Raw genomic sequence first — 15,671 nt, 5'->3', positions numbered from 1 at the left:
AAAGGTAAAGTGCACCAAACTGCTTAAACATCTTCAAGAGTATTTTTGCTTTCTGCTTAAAATTCACGGTTTGAGCCATACAATCAAAGGACATTTTCTTCCATCAGTATTAACAGTCAGACCCACTGAACAGTACTCTTTCAAGAGTCGGGATAACTAGAGCAGCTTTCTGGTTTATGATTTAAGACGCTCTAATTCGGGCAGTTTGTTCGTACGTTTCCATGCAAAAGGCGCTGTTCTATTGGGGAGCCGCACAGCTTTGGGGAGATGGCTCCGAACTGACTCCACAACTCCACGCCACAGCCCGTGGATGTTCGCACCAGCTGACCCTCTGTCTCCCGGGAAAGCTCCGCACCAAGCCACTCCACACACCTGCCGCTGCAAAACTCGCAGGCCCGCCACAGCCACGGCCTCTACACTTCCTGAATTCGAAAGCCACTCAAGCTGGTTGAGTGACGCCTTACCTTCATGGTGACTCTGGGGCCGCGATCCCCACGGCGACACCAGCTTCACCTGCACCTGGAAGGGAAACAAAGACACCCGGTCAGTACCACCGGCACCCCCTGCGCTGTCGGGGCGGGGGCGGCACCGAGTGGGGCCAGGAGCCGGAGCAAGCACGCGCCATCCCAGAGCCCCTACCGCCCCCACCGCCCGCCGCCCCATTGTCGCGACTCCACGGACTTTTCCCCGTCCTCCACGATGACGCCATTTCTGTCAGAAAACTCACAACAAGCGCAGGGTCCGGCGCGGCCTGGAGCGCGGCTGCAGCCGTCCAAACCCACGGAACCGCGATGCCCGGAGCCCCAGGGATGAGCCCCGAGTGAACCGGCGGGCCCTCGGGCTACGGCGGCTCGGCCCCACAGAACCCGTCCGCGTCCCGCCCGAGCCCAGGCCCACAAGTGGGAGCCGGGGCCGGGCACCGAGGACATGCAGCTCCCAGCTTCACGGGCTGAGGCCGCGGGGCCCCACGGTGCGGCCCGGGAAGGGCGGCTCCGCGCCGCGGGGGGCGGGGGTCCCGGGAGGCCAAGGCCCCGCTGCGAGCGCCGACTCAGCCCCGTTGCCATCTGCCCCGCTGCGCCGCCCGGCCCGGAGCTTCCCCCCCACCCCAACGAAAAATAATGCCCCTACCTCCGGCGCAGACCAGGTCCGAGCCCTGCGGCCGGAGTCCCCCGCTCCGCCTCCCCCCCAACACCAGCAGGCCCGGGGGAAGAGATGGCGAAGAAGCTGCGGGTCCGCCGGCGGCCGGGGCTCCGGCTCCTCCTCCTCCCGTGGCGGCGACTGGTACCTTTGTTTGGCGGCCGCTCCGGCTCCCTCGCGGGGGGAGGGGGGCGACGAAAAATCCCTCCCAGACGGAGGTCCGGGGCCCCGGTCTCGAAGCCCTCCCGAGGACCGCGGCCGCCGACCTTGTGCGGCTCCCTCCGGGCAGACGTCCAGGCGGTGGCCGTCGCGGCGGCAAGCTGTGGCTCGAGACTCTCCCTCCGCTCCGGCGCCCGTGCTCCTCACTCCGGACTCGACTGACGGGCAAACATCGCTTCCCCCCCACCCCGGCCCCCCCTTCCCCTTCTCCCCTCCCCTCGGCTCTTTTCCCCTCCCCTACCCCTTTCCCGGATGCCGCTCAGACGATCGAGGATTGGCTAGGATTCTATGGAGCCCGCCTCTTCCCGGTTTTTATTGGTTTGAGCGATGCAAACAACGACGCCATTTTCCCACCAGTTCTATGGAAACAGAAAGTTATGCCTCAATGCTCCCTGGGATTTGTAGTCCACTCTTCCGGACCAATTGGCATACTCCCGGACGTAAGAACTACCAAAACCGCAATGCCGCTTGCCTGCGCTCGTCAAGAGCGGGGAGGGGAAGGGGGCGCGGCCATAAGGCAGAGGGGAGGTGGCATACAACGCCTGCGCAGTGTGACAGGGATGGCGTATTTTCTTGCACCGAGTACTGCGGCGTCGCTGGCCGCTAAGGAGGGCGGAGATTTCTGTGGTGAAGTAGGGGGAGGGCTCCTAGGAGGCCTCGGGAAGAGCCGGGGTCTGAACTATAAAGAGAGAAGTTGATGTGGGCTCTGCTAGTCTTGGACCAGCGGCTTGAAGTCTGAGATCATCGTGGAACCGTGAGCAGCGGCGCGGCGGCAAGGGGGGGGGGACCCGGATGGGGAGCAGGGGAGGGGGCGGTACCGAGGAGGAGGAAGAAAGGAGGGAGAAGACCCGGATGCTGACCCGGCTCGGGGTGACTGGCGGCCGGGTGCTGGGTCGCGGGGGAGGCAGAGGGGCTCCGAGGAGCGGAAGGGGCACCGATGCGGCTCAGGGGAGAAGCCTGTCTCTGAGCCTATTACTCCATTACCGGTGTGGAGCCCTTTTCCCTCAGAGCCTTCACTCCCCGGGCTTGGAGTGAAAAAGGGTCTTGCTGTGCGCATCACAGCTATGTTTCTCGGTGGCCCGTATCTGTTTAGCTAGTTTCAAGCCAGAGCGTGCCTATAAAAAAGAGAGAAATACTCTACATGGAATTTTCCATATTTGTATGCGGACTGATGTGCTGAGTTTATCCTCTGAGGTGTTGGGAGAAGCGTTCATTCAGTCCTCGGGTGGAAAGTCCTCCGGGTGAACCTTGTGCAACTTCCTGAACGCAGCTGGTCAGACAAAGTGAAGCGTGATGGGAGGATGTGAATTAGAGCTTTGGCTTAGGGAAATATAGAGAGGTTTTCCGGAGGGAGTGAGGATAGAGCTTGGCTCAAGAAGTCAGCACAAGTTACTAAGGGAAGCGCCTAAAGGAAAGGAGAGTCCAGAAAGAACGTGTTTGGAAACCCGTCTCAGGAGAAGGCTTTCCCAGTATGAAGACTGAGGCCCAGAGACGTTAGGAAGGCTGATTGATCCAGCACCCTGGAGACTAGATCTAGAGGATTACTGTATATTTTAGGCCAGCCTAGACTACACAGTACAACCCTGTCACCAGAAAAAATAAATAGATAAAACAGGTTTTATCTGCTCTTAGGGTCCAGTGAACAACAAGATACCTTGGATTCCCAACTTGAATTGCTAAAATAACTCACCCAAAAGTAGAGGAATATAGCATTGTGGTGTTGACACATTCCAAGGCCAGCCTGATCTACCTGAGTTCCAGGCTATCCTGGGCCACACAAACCCTACCTCAAGAAAAAGAAAATGGAGGAAGATCAGAGAGGCAGCTGCAATAGTATTTCAACAAGGGAAATGATCTGGTTGCATAAATATTCACTAATCCAGTCTTCGAATACATTTCCACAGCTTTTGAGAGTAGGAAAATGGTATCAGGTTCACACTGGGTCATTCTATTGTGAGTCCACGTAAGAGTAACTGAGTTCATGCCACTTAGCACTTAAATTTCAGTGTAGTCATGAAAAGCTGAAAATTCTAACTATAAAAAAAGTCAAAAATATATAGAACTCTTAAACTGCCTTAGACTCTAAAGAAAGTGCAGAGCAGATGGACTTCCAGTACTCACAAACACTGGTGTACTCGTGTTTCTCCGCCTCAGTGAATACTATGTGTAAATACTTTCTGGGAAGGGAGCATCAATTGATATATATGAGTACTGTTAAACTGTGAATGAGCAAATGAAATACTTTTTTAATTCATCACTAGTAGAGAAATATTAAAGATTTTTTAAACAACTTCAGTATTTCAGAAGGGAGGCGATCTCTGTTGGAGGCCAGCCTAGTCTACAAAGTGAGTTTCAGGGAAGCCTTGCTCTGTTACACAGAGAAACCCTGTCGGGAGGTCGGGGAAGCACACAACACTTCAATAGTTAAAGGGTATGTCATTCTTAGTTTCTGTGCAGAATGTACCAGCTAGTGATCCAGGGGCAAATTCTTGAAGGTGACTTTGTTATTTTAAGTTAGGTCAAAGGTGTTTTCCAGAATACTAACAAGATAGCAACATGCGTTTGGCTGCCACCCTAATTGAGAAGAAATGGCTGCTAGCAGGTTTAAAAAGAGGAGTGTATAGAAGATGTTTTGGAGACTTGAGGATTTAGTTTAATGGTAGACTAATGTTTAGTTTAAAGGTAGCAAGTGCAAGGCTGCAGACTTCACCAAAACGAAAAAGAACGGATATTTTTTACCATATGTTTCAATGATCCGTTGCCAACATTATTTGTCTTTCTTCTTTGCATCTTCTTTATCTTTAACCTCTAAAAACAGAGTAACATGTTCAGTATTCACGACTGTAATCCCATGTCCCACCTCTCCAGGAAAAGAGTTCCAGGCCAGTCTAGAATACATAGCAAACCCATCTTGGGGGAGAAAAAAACGTTGCTAAGTTGCTTTTTGAAATATTTCAAAATATTTTGTGACCATCCTTTTCCTTGTAAAGTTCTTCTTAACAGTAACTGCTGGTCAAGGCTAATGGAAAACTTTACCTTAGGAAGTAAGGGATTGAGACATGTCATGTGGTCCAAACCGGCCCTGAACTCATGATCTTTCTGCCCTTTCCCAACTGCTGGGATTACAAAGATGTTTTACTACATATGGCTAGAAATTTTCTATTTAAGATGTTACTCTCTGAATTCATATTGCTGTACTGCTTTGGTGGATTGCTGATTTTTGTGTGTCTGTGAGTTATTATTATTAGTATTAAGAATTAACTACCAAAAAAAATGGACTCTTGAGACTGGAGAAATGGCTTAGTAGGTAAAGTGCTTGCTGTGAAGTCACGAGGACCTGTGTTTATTCCTAGTATATATGTAGCTGGATATGGCTGCAAATACGTGTAATCCCAGCAGTGGAGAGGCAAAGACTGGGGGATCTCTGGGGCTTGCTAGCCAGTCAGTCTAGCCAAACCAGCAAACTATAGCTTCAGTAAAAGACTCTATTTCAAAACATGAGGTAGGAAGATTAAATAAATTACCCAATGTCAATCTCAAGGTTCCGCATACACCACTGTGGTGGTTTAAATGAGAATGACCACCCCCCCGCCCAAGTTGGTAGAATTGTTTTGGGAAGGATTAGGAGATGTAGACTTGGAGAAAGTGTGTCACTAGAGGTAGACTTTGAGGTTTCAAAGGCCCATGCCATTCCTGGTTAGCTTTCTGTCTCAGGCTTATGGATAAGATGTAAGTAAGCTCTCAGCTACTGCTCCAGTGCCATGCATGCCTGCTTGCTGCCAGATCTCCGTCGTCATGTTCATGGACTCACCCTATGAAACTATGAGCAAGCCTCCAGTTAAATATTTCTTTTCTAAGTTGCCTTAATGTATTTTTTGTTGTCACTGTTGTTGGGTATTTTGGTTTTGTTTTTATTTTTGAGACAGGGTCTCTCTACATATCCCTGGTTGTCTTAAAACTATGTAGACCATACTAGCTTTGAACTCACAGAGATCCCCCTGTCTCTGCCTCTCCAGTGCTGGGATTAAAAGTGTACACCACCACACTGGACCAGTCATAGTATCTCTTTACAACAATAAATCAGTAACTAAGACAACCACACACACATATACAAAATTAAATAAATGAATACCCTTTTTTTTTCCAGACAGGAAACAGTATAACAGCTCTGGCTGCCCCAGAATTTGTTTTGTTTCTGACCTTGAATTCACAGAGATCTGTCTGCCTCTGCCTCCCAAGTGCTGGGATTAAAAGTATGTGCCACCACTGCCCAGTTATGAATGCTTTTTGAGTCGTGCTTTTAACTCTGCATGGTGGTACACATGTAATCCTAGCACTTGAAGACTAAGAAAGGATTGTTCATTCTAGGGGAGCCTGAACCACATTGGGAAATCCTGCCTCAGAAAGCAAACAAAAAAATGTGTGTGTGTGTGTGTGTGTGTGTGATTCTAAAGAGCATCCTGAACAATAAATACATCACTCTCATTCCTTGATTTTTGTTATCTATTTTCAATAGAGTTACAAGCTGAGGTTGTGGGAAACATGGCGTAGTCAGTAAAACATCTCTGAAGCATGATGAGCCAATTTCTACATCCCCCCATCTTTAACCCCAGCACTTGGCTGAGCCAGATCAAGCATATCCCAGGAATTCATTGGCCAGCCAATCTAGCTAAATTGGCAAAGCCTGGGTTCAGTGATGGACCCTGTCTCAAATATAAGATGGAAAATGATTGAAGAAGACCCAGGGGTATATAACTTCTATACAAACATGCACTCAGCCGGGCGGTGGTGGCGCACGCCTTTAATCCCAGCACTCGGGAGGCAGAGGCAGGCGGATCTCTGTGAGTTCGAGACCAGCCTGGTCTACAAGAGCTAGTTCCAGGACAGGCTCCAAAACCACAGAGAAACCCTGTCTCGAAAAACCCAAAAAAAAAAAAAAAAAAATATATATATATATATATATATATATATATATATATATATATTTAAAAAAAAACAAACATGCACTCACACACATGAACACACAGAATTTTTATTTATCACAGCTATTGTGTGTGTGAGAGAGCATCCATATGCCACAGTGGAGGTCAGTATAGCTTTCAGCTCTTGACTCGCTCTTCTTTTAGTCTTGTATATAGAGTCAGCAGAGTGCTCGAGGTTAAAGGTTTGCCACAGAGCCAGACAACTTGAGTTGTTCTGTTCATGGGATTTTTCGAGTGCTTGTCAAATTGACAACACTAACCATCACAGGTGCTTTCCAATTCCAAAACCTGTGACATGTGACTAGCTCTTTGACCAGCAATAACCCTAAACTGCCGTTATGTAACCATGTTATATTTGGTTTTAGGTTTACAAATACACAGTGAATCTATGAAAGATTGTTAGAAGAGGGCTTGTGATCCTGAAAGCCAAAGAAGATACAACTCATAGCACCTAAAGCTTGCCAGAGGCATCATGATTGCTAGAAACGCCTTTAACCCAGCACTTGGAAGGCAGAGGCAGGCGGGTCTCTTGACTTCAAGGCCAGCCTGCTCTCAAAAAGTGAGTTCCAGGGCAGCCATCTTGTTACACAGAGAAACCTTATAAGAACTTTAAAAAACGTTTTTAAAAAGTGAAAAGCAGAACCTCCAAGGAGAAAAGTAGACATAGATATTTGCAAAGAAGCAGGAGCAAAGGAAGCCCCTGCAAAGACCGTGATTGAAGGCAGGGTGGCATGCTCTATAATCCCAGTATTTGGGAGGAGAGGCAGAGGAATCAGGAGTTCAAGGCCGCTGGGGCTACATATATAGTCTCTCAAAAAATACATATGTACCTATATGCCCCAGTTTATATTCTAGGAAGTTTGAAGTAAAGGCAAAATTCAAAATAATGAAGCACTACAGGAAATTCTTTTTTTTTTTAAATATATATATATATTTATTTATTTATTTATTTGTTATGTGTGCAACATTCTGTCTGTGTGTATGCCTGCAGGCCAGCAGAGGGCACCAGACCCCATTACAGATGGTTGTGAGCCATCATGTGGTTGCTGGATATTAAACTCAGGACCTTTGGAAGAACAGGCAATGCTCTTAACCTCTGAGCCATCTCTCCAGGCCCCTAAAGATGCATTCTAATTTAGTGCAATTATTTTATTTAAGAATTTCCTGGGCTGGAGAGATGGCTCAGAGGTTAAGAGCATTGCCTGCTCTTCCAAAGGTCCTGAGTTCAATTCCCAGCAACCACATGGTGGCTCACAACCATCTTTAATGAAGTCTGGTGCCCTCTTCTGGCCTGCAGGCATACACACATGCCCAAGAAATGCCCTATCATACAACAAAAGTATATGCTCAACTATGTTCATAGCAGCATTGTTTGTAATAGCCAGAACCTGGAAACAACCTAGATGCCCTTCAATGGAAGAATGGATGAAGAAAGTATGGAATATATACATATTAGAGTACTACTCAGCAGTAAAAAACAATGACTTCCTGAATTTTGCATGCAAATGGACGGAAATAGAAAACACTATCCTGAGTGAGGTGAGCCAGACCCAAGAAGAGGAACAGGGGATGTACTCACTCATATTTGGTTTCTAGCCATAAATAAAGGACATTGAGCCTATAATTCGTGATCCTAGAGAAGCTAAATAAGAAGGTGAACCCAAAGAAAAACATATAGGCATCCTCCTGAATATTAACCTTCATCAGGCGATGAAAGGAGACAGAGGCAGAGACCCACATTGGAGCACCGGACTGAAATCTCAAGGTCCAAATCAGGAGCAGAAGGAGAGAGAGCACGAGCAAGGAACTCAGAACCGCGAGGGGTGCACCCACACACTGAGACAATGGGGATGTTCTGTCAGGAACTCACCAAGGCCAGCTGGCCTGGGTCTGAAAAAGCATGGGATAAAACCGGACTCGCTGAACATAGCGGACAATGAGGACTACTGAGAACTCAAGAACAATGGCAATGGGTTTTTGATCCTACTGCACGTACTGACTTTGTGGGAGCCTAGGCAGTTTGGATGCTCACCTTACTAGACCTGGAGGGAGGTGGGTGGTCCTTGGACTTCCCACAGGGCAGGGAACCCTGATTGCTCTTCGGGCTGACGAGGGAGGGGGACTTGATCGGGGGAGGGGGAGGGAAATGGGAGGCGGTGGCAGGGAGGAGGCAGAAATCTTTAATAAATAAATTTAAAAAAAATTTTTTTAAAAATTAGAATGCATCTTTAAAACAATCTCCAAAATTTATTAATTTGAGAAAAATGTTCTTCACATATCTTAATATTCATAGGATATTTGTAATATTCATAGAAAGAATAAGAATATTTGTAATCATTATAGAAATGTCTGGTTTTTTGTTTTTGTTTTGTTTTTTTAAGCTGGATGGTGGTGGCACACAACTTTAATCCCAGTACTTGAGAGGCTGAAGCAGATGGATCTCTGAGTTCAAGGCAAGCATGGTCTAAAAAAATGTTCCAGGACAGCCAGGGCTGTTAGACAGAGAAACCCTGCCCCCCGCCCCAAAAAAAAGGAAAGAAGAAATGTCTGGGTTTTTTTAATTTATTTTGACATTTCTTTGATATCAACAATTTAAACCCTTTATGATTCATTAGTAGGAAAGCTTACTATATATAAATCATCTAAGAAAACTATTTAAAAATCAACTCAGCATTCTGATTGGTGTAATCAATAGAATGAAGAATTTTTGGTATAATTTATATACCGCCATCCAAAATGTATAGTTAAGATGGTTTGGTGGCTTGAACCCACAATTTAAAGGCCAACTTGGGCACCATGGTAAGACCCTATCTCAGAACAAGCTAGATATGATAATGCATCTCTGTAATTTCAGCACTGAAAACCATGAGGCAATCACAAATTTGAGACCATCCTGGGCTACAACATAAGGCTTTTCAGAAACTTTTTTAAAAATTACAATTTAGAGCTGTGCAATGGTGGCGCACACCTTTAATCCCAGCACTCAGGAGGCAGAGGCAGGCAGATCTCTGTGAGTTCAAGACCAGCCTGGGCTACAAGAGCTAGTTCCAGGACAGGCTCCAAAGCTACAGAGAAACCCTGTCTCGAAGAAAGAAAAAAAATTACAATTTAGTAGGTTTTAGTATAGACACAGTGTACAGCCATAACCACATTCAAATAACATTTTGATCCTATGCACACATACATACCACATATGTGTGAGCATGTGCACACACCTTCATTATTCATTAGTAACAGTCCTTAATTTTTCTGAGCCAGAAACCACTAACCTGCTTTCCCATCTGTATAGATTGCCTGATTCAGAACATTTCCTATAAATAGATCATGCAGCATGTTCTTTTGTTGCTGGCTCCTTTTGCTTTACATAATGTTTTCAAGGTTTTATAGCTGTAATGTTTTGCTATATAAATAAAATTTAAGGTCTGTCTTTCAAAAAACACCTTGATAAAAATTCATTTGCAATCTAACACTTAAAGATAATTTGATTCTTGAAATCATTTTTATATTTCTCCTTTTTAACAGGTCAGCTTTGAAATTTATAAAATATGGAGAAGACTCAGGAGAAAGCTGAAAGAATTCTTCTAGAGCCCTATAGGTACTTACTTCAATTACCAGGTAACAAAGAGTTCAGTTATTGTCTGTTTAGCGTAGTTTTTAAAGAGTAGTGTTTGTGTAAATGTTAGCAACAGGAAAGGTTAAAGTTAAATGGTTCTGAGACCTTCTATTTGAAGCAATACCATTATAAGAGAAATTATCAAAGACTATATAATGAAAATGTTTTTGTTTTGCTTTCTGTTTTATTGAGACAGGATCTCCTTGTCTCCTAAACTGGCCTAGAATTTATTAAATAGCCTAGGCTGGCCTGGAATTTGTGGTGAACCACCTGCCTCTGCTTTCCAAGTGCTGGTATTACAGGTGTGCTGTGACCAATCCTAAAAAGTTACTCCTTTTTTCTTTTACTTACATGTCTGTTGGGGGAGGGTATGTGCACAATTGTGCAGATGCCTGTGGTCAGAAGAGAGTGTTACATCCTCTGGTGATGGAGTCACAGCCAGCTGTGAGCTACCCATGATGGAGGTGCTAGGACCCAGACCAGGTCATCTGCAAGACCTTAACCCTAACTCATTCATAATCACTGAGCCATCTGCCCAACCCAACTCCCAGACTGGAACTTAATTTTCTTTCCCTTTTTAAGTTTTGATTTGTGTATGGAGGTTTTGACTGTGTGTGTCAGTGTACCATGTGTATGCCCAGAGCCTGAGGAGGTCAGTCCCGCTAGGACTGAAGTTACAGTTAACAGTTCTGAGCCACCTTGTATATGCTGGGAATCAACCCTGAGACCTCTGGAGGAGCAGCAAGTGCTCTTAACCACAGAGCCATCTCTCCAGCCTCTGAAACTTAACTTGTATATAACCGTTTTCTTGAACCCTGTTCTGAATTTGCTGTATTAGACATGTATATGATATTTGTACTAAATGAATTGGTTGTGGTGTTTTGTTTTTTTTAATCTACCATGCCTTTGTGTTTAGGCTAATTTAACTTCTACTGGCAACTACTACCTAAAGATTTTTCTCAAGCTTTCCATGTGAAAAAGAAAATGCCATTGGAAAACTAGCGGCCCAGTCAACACAAAAAGGCTAGCACTTGTTTAAACTCAGGGTGTGTAAACTAAAGCTGCCCTAGTTTCCAAACCTTAATTTAAGAAATTGACAAATAATTTTGGGTTTTTTTGTTTTTTGTTTTGGGTTTTTTTTTTTGTTTTTGTTTTGTTTTGTTTTGTTTTTTTTGTTTTTCGAGACAGGGTTTCTCTGTGGCTTTGGAGCCTGTCCTGGAACTAGCTCTTGTAGACCAGGCTGGTCTCGAACTCACAGAGATTCACCTGCCTCTGCCTCCCGAGTGCTGGGATTAAAGGCGTGCGCCACCACCACCCGGCAGACAAATAATTTTATGAGGAAATTCATTCACAAAATTCTTTGAAGTTTTGTGTGACAGATAATGCCAACTAATTGTCCCCGAACCAGCTTTGTTTTTTCAGAAAAAAGAAAGAGATTAATGAACCTTCCTAAAAATGACCCTTCCACCCCCAATTCAATGCCCATTCCACCCCCAAGTTAAGACTAAAACTCCCTGAAATGGTTTATACTTTCTTGTTGGCCGTCACTTTAAAAAGCTGTGCTTTTTGACCTGTAATTGTGTGTGTGTGTGTGTGTGTGTGTGTGTGTGTGTGTGTGTGTGTGTGTGTGTGTGTGGTGTGCAAGAGAGAGAGAGAGAGAGAGAGAGAGAGTGCGTACGCACTGGGGTGGGATTCATGTGTGCCTGAGTGTGGGTGCCCACAGAGGACTAAAGAAGGGATTGGGTCTCCTGAAGCTAGAGTTACATATGGCTGTGAGCCACCTGACATGGGTGCTGGGGACCACACTTGGGTTCTCTCTAAGAGCAGCAAGAGCTCTTTAACCCTGAGCCATTTCTTCACCCACCCAAGTGTAGTTTGAATGAAAACATGAAGAGGGTGGATCCAGTCCCACTATGTACTTTACAATGGGGAATCTGAGGGGCGTTCGGCAAAGAAGGAAATGGATTTATGTGGACATGACTGTCTTATTAAATCTGATCAGTTTTGAAACAAGCTTATCAATTTTTTTTCCGAGGCATGGTTTCCCTGTGTGGCTTTGGAGCCTGTCCTGGAACTTATTCTGTAGACCAAGTTGGCCTTGAACCTTGAACTCAGAGAGATCTTGCCTGCCTCTGCCTCCCAAGTGCTAGGATTAAAAGCGTGTGCCAACACCACCCGGCCTCAATTTTTCTTGTAAGCACATTTTGGAGACTAATGAGATGACTTAGCTGGTAAAGGTGCTTGTCACTGCACCTAACATCTGACTTCCATCTCCAGGATCCACATACTCCTGCAAGCTATCCTCTGACCCCCACAAGTGTGCCATGAAAAACGCATGTGCATACAAACACAACTAAATTAAATGTTTCTTAAAATTATTTTTTAGGTATAATAATGTTTTATTTGTCATATTCTATGTTTTAATTACAGGTAAACAGGTGAGAACCAAACTTTCACAGGCATTTAATCACTGGCTGAAAGTTCCAGAAGACAAACTGCAGGTATCTAGGCAGTCTGTTTTTGTCTCTGTTTTGTCCTGCTGTTGGTTCTGGACTTTTGAGCTTGCTGGGCAAGTACTCTGCCACTGAGTCACATCCCCAGCCCTGAGGCAATTCTAATTTTATTCTTCTTCCCCATTTAATCAAGGAATTAGTAAGTGTCCTGTAACAATACTCCTTATTCTGTTAGTGTTTATACAATATTATTTATCGAAGTTGCTAAATATTTATTAGTTGTAAAAGCTTAAGACAACTGAGACTTTAATAGTTTAGTAATGTCTTTAAGTACAACCTGTTTTAGTCAAGTATGTACCATGGTGGTATACACATGGAATATGGAATCCCAGCCCTTACAAGCTGGTTACATATGGAGACTGTGTCTCAAAAAAAAAAAAAAAAAAAATCTGGGCCGGGCGGTGGTGGCGCACGCCTTTAATCCCAGCACTCAGGAGGCAGAGGCAGGCGGATCTCTGTGAGTTCGAGACCAGCCTGGTCTACAAGAGCTAGTTCCAGGACAGGCTCCAAAACCACAGAGAAACCCTGTCTCAAAAAAAAAAAAAAAAAAATCTGGGCTGGAGTGATGGCTCTGAGATTAATTAAGAGCATGTACTGTTCTTGCAGAAGACCTAAGTTCAATTCCCAGTACCCACTTCAGGCACCTCACAACTGCCTGTAACTCTAGATCCAGCAGAATCTAGCGTCTTTGGCCTCCAAGGGTACCTGCACTCACATACACTTAAACAAATTAAAAGTATTAAAAGTAAATATTTTTTTTAAATCCTCTGTGCATATACACGTGTGTGTGTACATTAGTCTTTGTTTATATGTCTCTGTATGTGTTTGTCTATATCCCTTTACATATGTGTGTTGTATGTATGTATGCTAGTGAAATTTTCTTTCTATTTTGGTTATTTTCCTCTAGATTATCATTGAAGTAACTGAAATGTTGCATAATGCCAGCTTACTCATTGATGATATTGAAGATAACTCAAAGCTCCGACGTGGCTTTCCAGTGGCACATAGCATCTACGGAATCCCTTCTGTCATCAATTCTGCCAATTACGTCTACTTCCTCGGCCTGGAGAAAGTCTTAACACTTGATCACCCGGATGCTGTGAAGCTTTTCACACGCCAACTTTTGGAACTCCATCAGGGACAAGGCCTAGATATTTACTGGAGGGACACCTACACCTGTCCCACTGAGGAAGAGTACAAAGCCATGGTGTTGCAGAAGACAGGTGGACTGTTTGGACTAGCAGTAGGTCTCATGCAGCTGTTTTCTGATTACAAAGAAGATTTAAAGCCACTGCTTGACACACTTGGGCTTTTCTTCCAGATTAGAGATGATTATGCCAATCTACACTCCAAAGAATACAGTGAAAACAAGAGTTTCTGTGAAGACCTGACGGAAGGGAAGTTCTCATTCCCCACTATTCATGCCATCTGGTCACGGCCAGAAAGCACCCAGGTACAGAACATCCTGCGCCAGAGAACAGAGAATATAGATATTAAAAAATACTGTGTGCAGTACCTAGAAGACGTAGGTTCTTTTGAATATACTCGATACACTCTTAGAGAGCTTGAAGCAAAAGCCTACAAACAAATCGAGGCCTGTGGTGGAAACCCTGCGCTAGTGGCTTTAGTGAAACATTTAAGTAAGATGTTCACAGAGGAAAATGAATAATGGTTGCCATTCTTCCTTAGACTCATAGCTTCTTCCAGTTGAAAACGGGGAGGGGCTTCCTACTTATCTTTTTAAGTACTAGTCTCCAAAAGGAGTAAATGAGGGTGAAATTGTCAGAATCCCTTTGCATAAAAATACAAACTTGAGGGCTGGAGGGATGGCTCAGTGGTTAAGAGACTGCTCTTCCGGAGGACCCAGGTTTAATTTCCAGTGCCCACATAGTTCATCACCATTTGTAACCCCAGTTCCAATGATCTGATGGCCTCTTCTGGCCTTTGCCGGCAGCAGGCATGCACATAATACACAGACATACATGTAACCAAAACATACATATAAGATAGATTATTTTTTAATTTTTTAAAAACACAAAATTGAAATTATCAGGAGCCACAAACACGGGTCTTAGAAATGTCATACGCTAAATGTGACCAACTGTCCCTACTACCACACGTGTGTTTTGGGTTTGTGAATAAAAAGGACTTAATCTTCCGAGAAACTTTCTGCTTCCTAACTGTATGGCACGGATGGTTCCCAATTCATTGATGCTTTAGTTCAAAACAGGGACTTCTAGACAAATCTCTAGGTGACCTAAAGACCAAAGAACTGCCGCCTTCCCCTAAATGATACTGCTGAGGGTATGTCGGTGTTGTCTTTGAAGGCCTGTACCAAAGTCTGAAAAGACAGAGTGAAAGCAGTCAGCACTCTCCCTACCCACTCTCTGTTTCCGTCCTTAACACCCCACAAATTCTGGGTTTTTGTTTTGTTTTGTTTTTTTGCCAAGGAGACTTTACACTTAATGAAGTTTACATCCTGGTCTCAATTTATTTTTTATTTGTCTGTTTTTGTTTGTGTGTATGTGTGTTTTCTTTTAACATTTTTTTCTGACCCAGACTGATTAGTATCTGTGTATAATGTTGTTTCTATGAAAGAGGAAAATAGACAGAAAAAGTGTTTTGTGGGAAGCAATCCGAGGGAGACTCAGGAAGATCAGAAGTTCAAAGGTTATTCCCAGCTATGAGTTTGAGGCCAGTCTGGGCTACATGAGACTTTGTCTCAAAATGAGAAAGAAAAAGAAAGGATTATTTTTTATCTTGAGACAGGTTTCAAAATGCAATTCTAGCTGGCCTCTAAGGATCAAAGGATCCACCAGCCTGGCCTGTCTCCTGAGTACTAGGATCAAAGGTGTGGCCCACCACGCTTGACAAAAATGTGTAAATCAGTTTATTTTCTGGCCTGGTACTAATTCATGGTTCTTCTGTCATTCTTGTCTTCACTTTGTCAGTAACAGAAATGTCTAATAGTGAATCAAGGACATTATTAGAGTCATTTTATCTATATGTAATCAAACGTCCATCCTCTGTTTGGTCCATGGTCATAGCTGTGAATTCAGAAGAGAGCCAGAATATAATGAGTAGCTAGCTCAGTTCACTTAATAAAATGATTTTACTTGTGCACACCTTTAATCCCAGCACTCTGGAGGCAGAGCTCCATGGAGGCCAGCCTGGTCTACAGAGTGAGTTCCAGGATAGCCAAAGCTA

The 15,671-nt window shown here is 44.5% G+C and overlaps 2 protein-coding genes across 7 annotated transcripts in view; one reads left to right on the top strand and one right to left on the bottom strand.

The window, feature by feature from the left end:
- Arid4b (AT-rich interaction domain 4B) overlaps positions 1–1,531 on the bottom strand; it is a 123,221-nt gene extending 121,690 nt beyond the window's left edge. For 3 of the 4 annotated variants that reach the window (XM_057787339.1, XM_057787342.1, XM_057787343.1), the window contains exons 1-2: positions 1,286–1,531; positions 465–519 (exon numbers count right to left, since the gene is read on the bottom strand). In XM_057787339.1, coding sequence (XP_057643322.1) covers positions 465–470 — 6 coding nt within the window. In that variant the 5' untranslated portion in view covers positions 471–519; positions 1,286–1,531. Of the gene's footprint in view, positions 1–464; positions 520–1,128 lie in introns of all 4 variants that reach the window. The other variant, XM_057787340.1, reaches the window with a different exon arrangement.
- A 384-nt stretch (positions 1,532–1,915) lies between these two features.
- Positions 1,916–14,629, top strand: Ggps1 (geranylgeranyl diphosphate synthase 1). 3 transcript variants are annotated; one of them, XM_057787964.1, is made up of 5 exons: positions 1,916–2,110; positions 8,720–8,791; positions 9,861–9,953; positions 12,382–12,452; positions 13,372–14,629. In XM_057787964.1, exons 3-5 carry the CDS (start codon positions 9,884–9,886, stop codon positions 14,131–14,133), a joined length of 903 nt encoding a protein of 300 aa, XP_057643947.1. In that variant the 5' UTR covers positions 1,916–2,110; positions 8,720–8,791; positions 9,861–9,883; the 3' UTR covers positions 14,134–14,629. The 3 variants fall into 3 exon arrangements, with proteins under 3 accessions (XP_057643947.1, XP_057643948.1, XP_057643949.1); XM_057787965.1 differs by lacking the exon at positions 8,720–8,791; XM_057787966.1 differs by lacking the exons at positions 1,916–2,110; positions 8,720–8,791; positions 12,382–12,452 and having other exon boundaries at positions 9,859–9,953.
- The last annotated feature ends 1,042 nt before the right edge of the window (positions 14,630–15,671 follow it).

This window comes from Chionomys nivalis, chromosome 13 (genome assembly GCF_950005125.1).
Source record: "Chionomys nivalis chromosome 13, mChiNiv1.1, whole genome shotgun sequence".
Lineage (NCBI taxonomy): Eukaryota > Metazoa > Chordata > Mammalia > Rodentia > Cricetidae > Chionomys > Chionomys nivalis.
Note: the sequence above shows the minus strand (reverse complement) of the source record. Positions and strands in the feature narration are given on the sequence as shown.

Bases quoted from the DNA above. Each gene is read 5' to 3' on its own strand.
- Ggps1 (XM_057787965.1), top strand. From the start codon at position 9,884: ATGGAGAAGACTCAGGAGAAAGCTGAAAGAATTCTTCTAGAGCCCTAT. The intron at 9,954-12,381 runs GTAACAAAGAGT...TTTTAATTACAG, and splicing joins GTACTTACTTCAATTACCAG to GTAAACAGGTGAGAACCAAA. The intron at 12,453-13,371 runs GTATCTAGGCAG...ATTTTCCTCTAG, and splicing joins TTCCAGAAGACAAACTGCAG to ATTATCATTGAAGTAACTGA.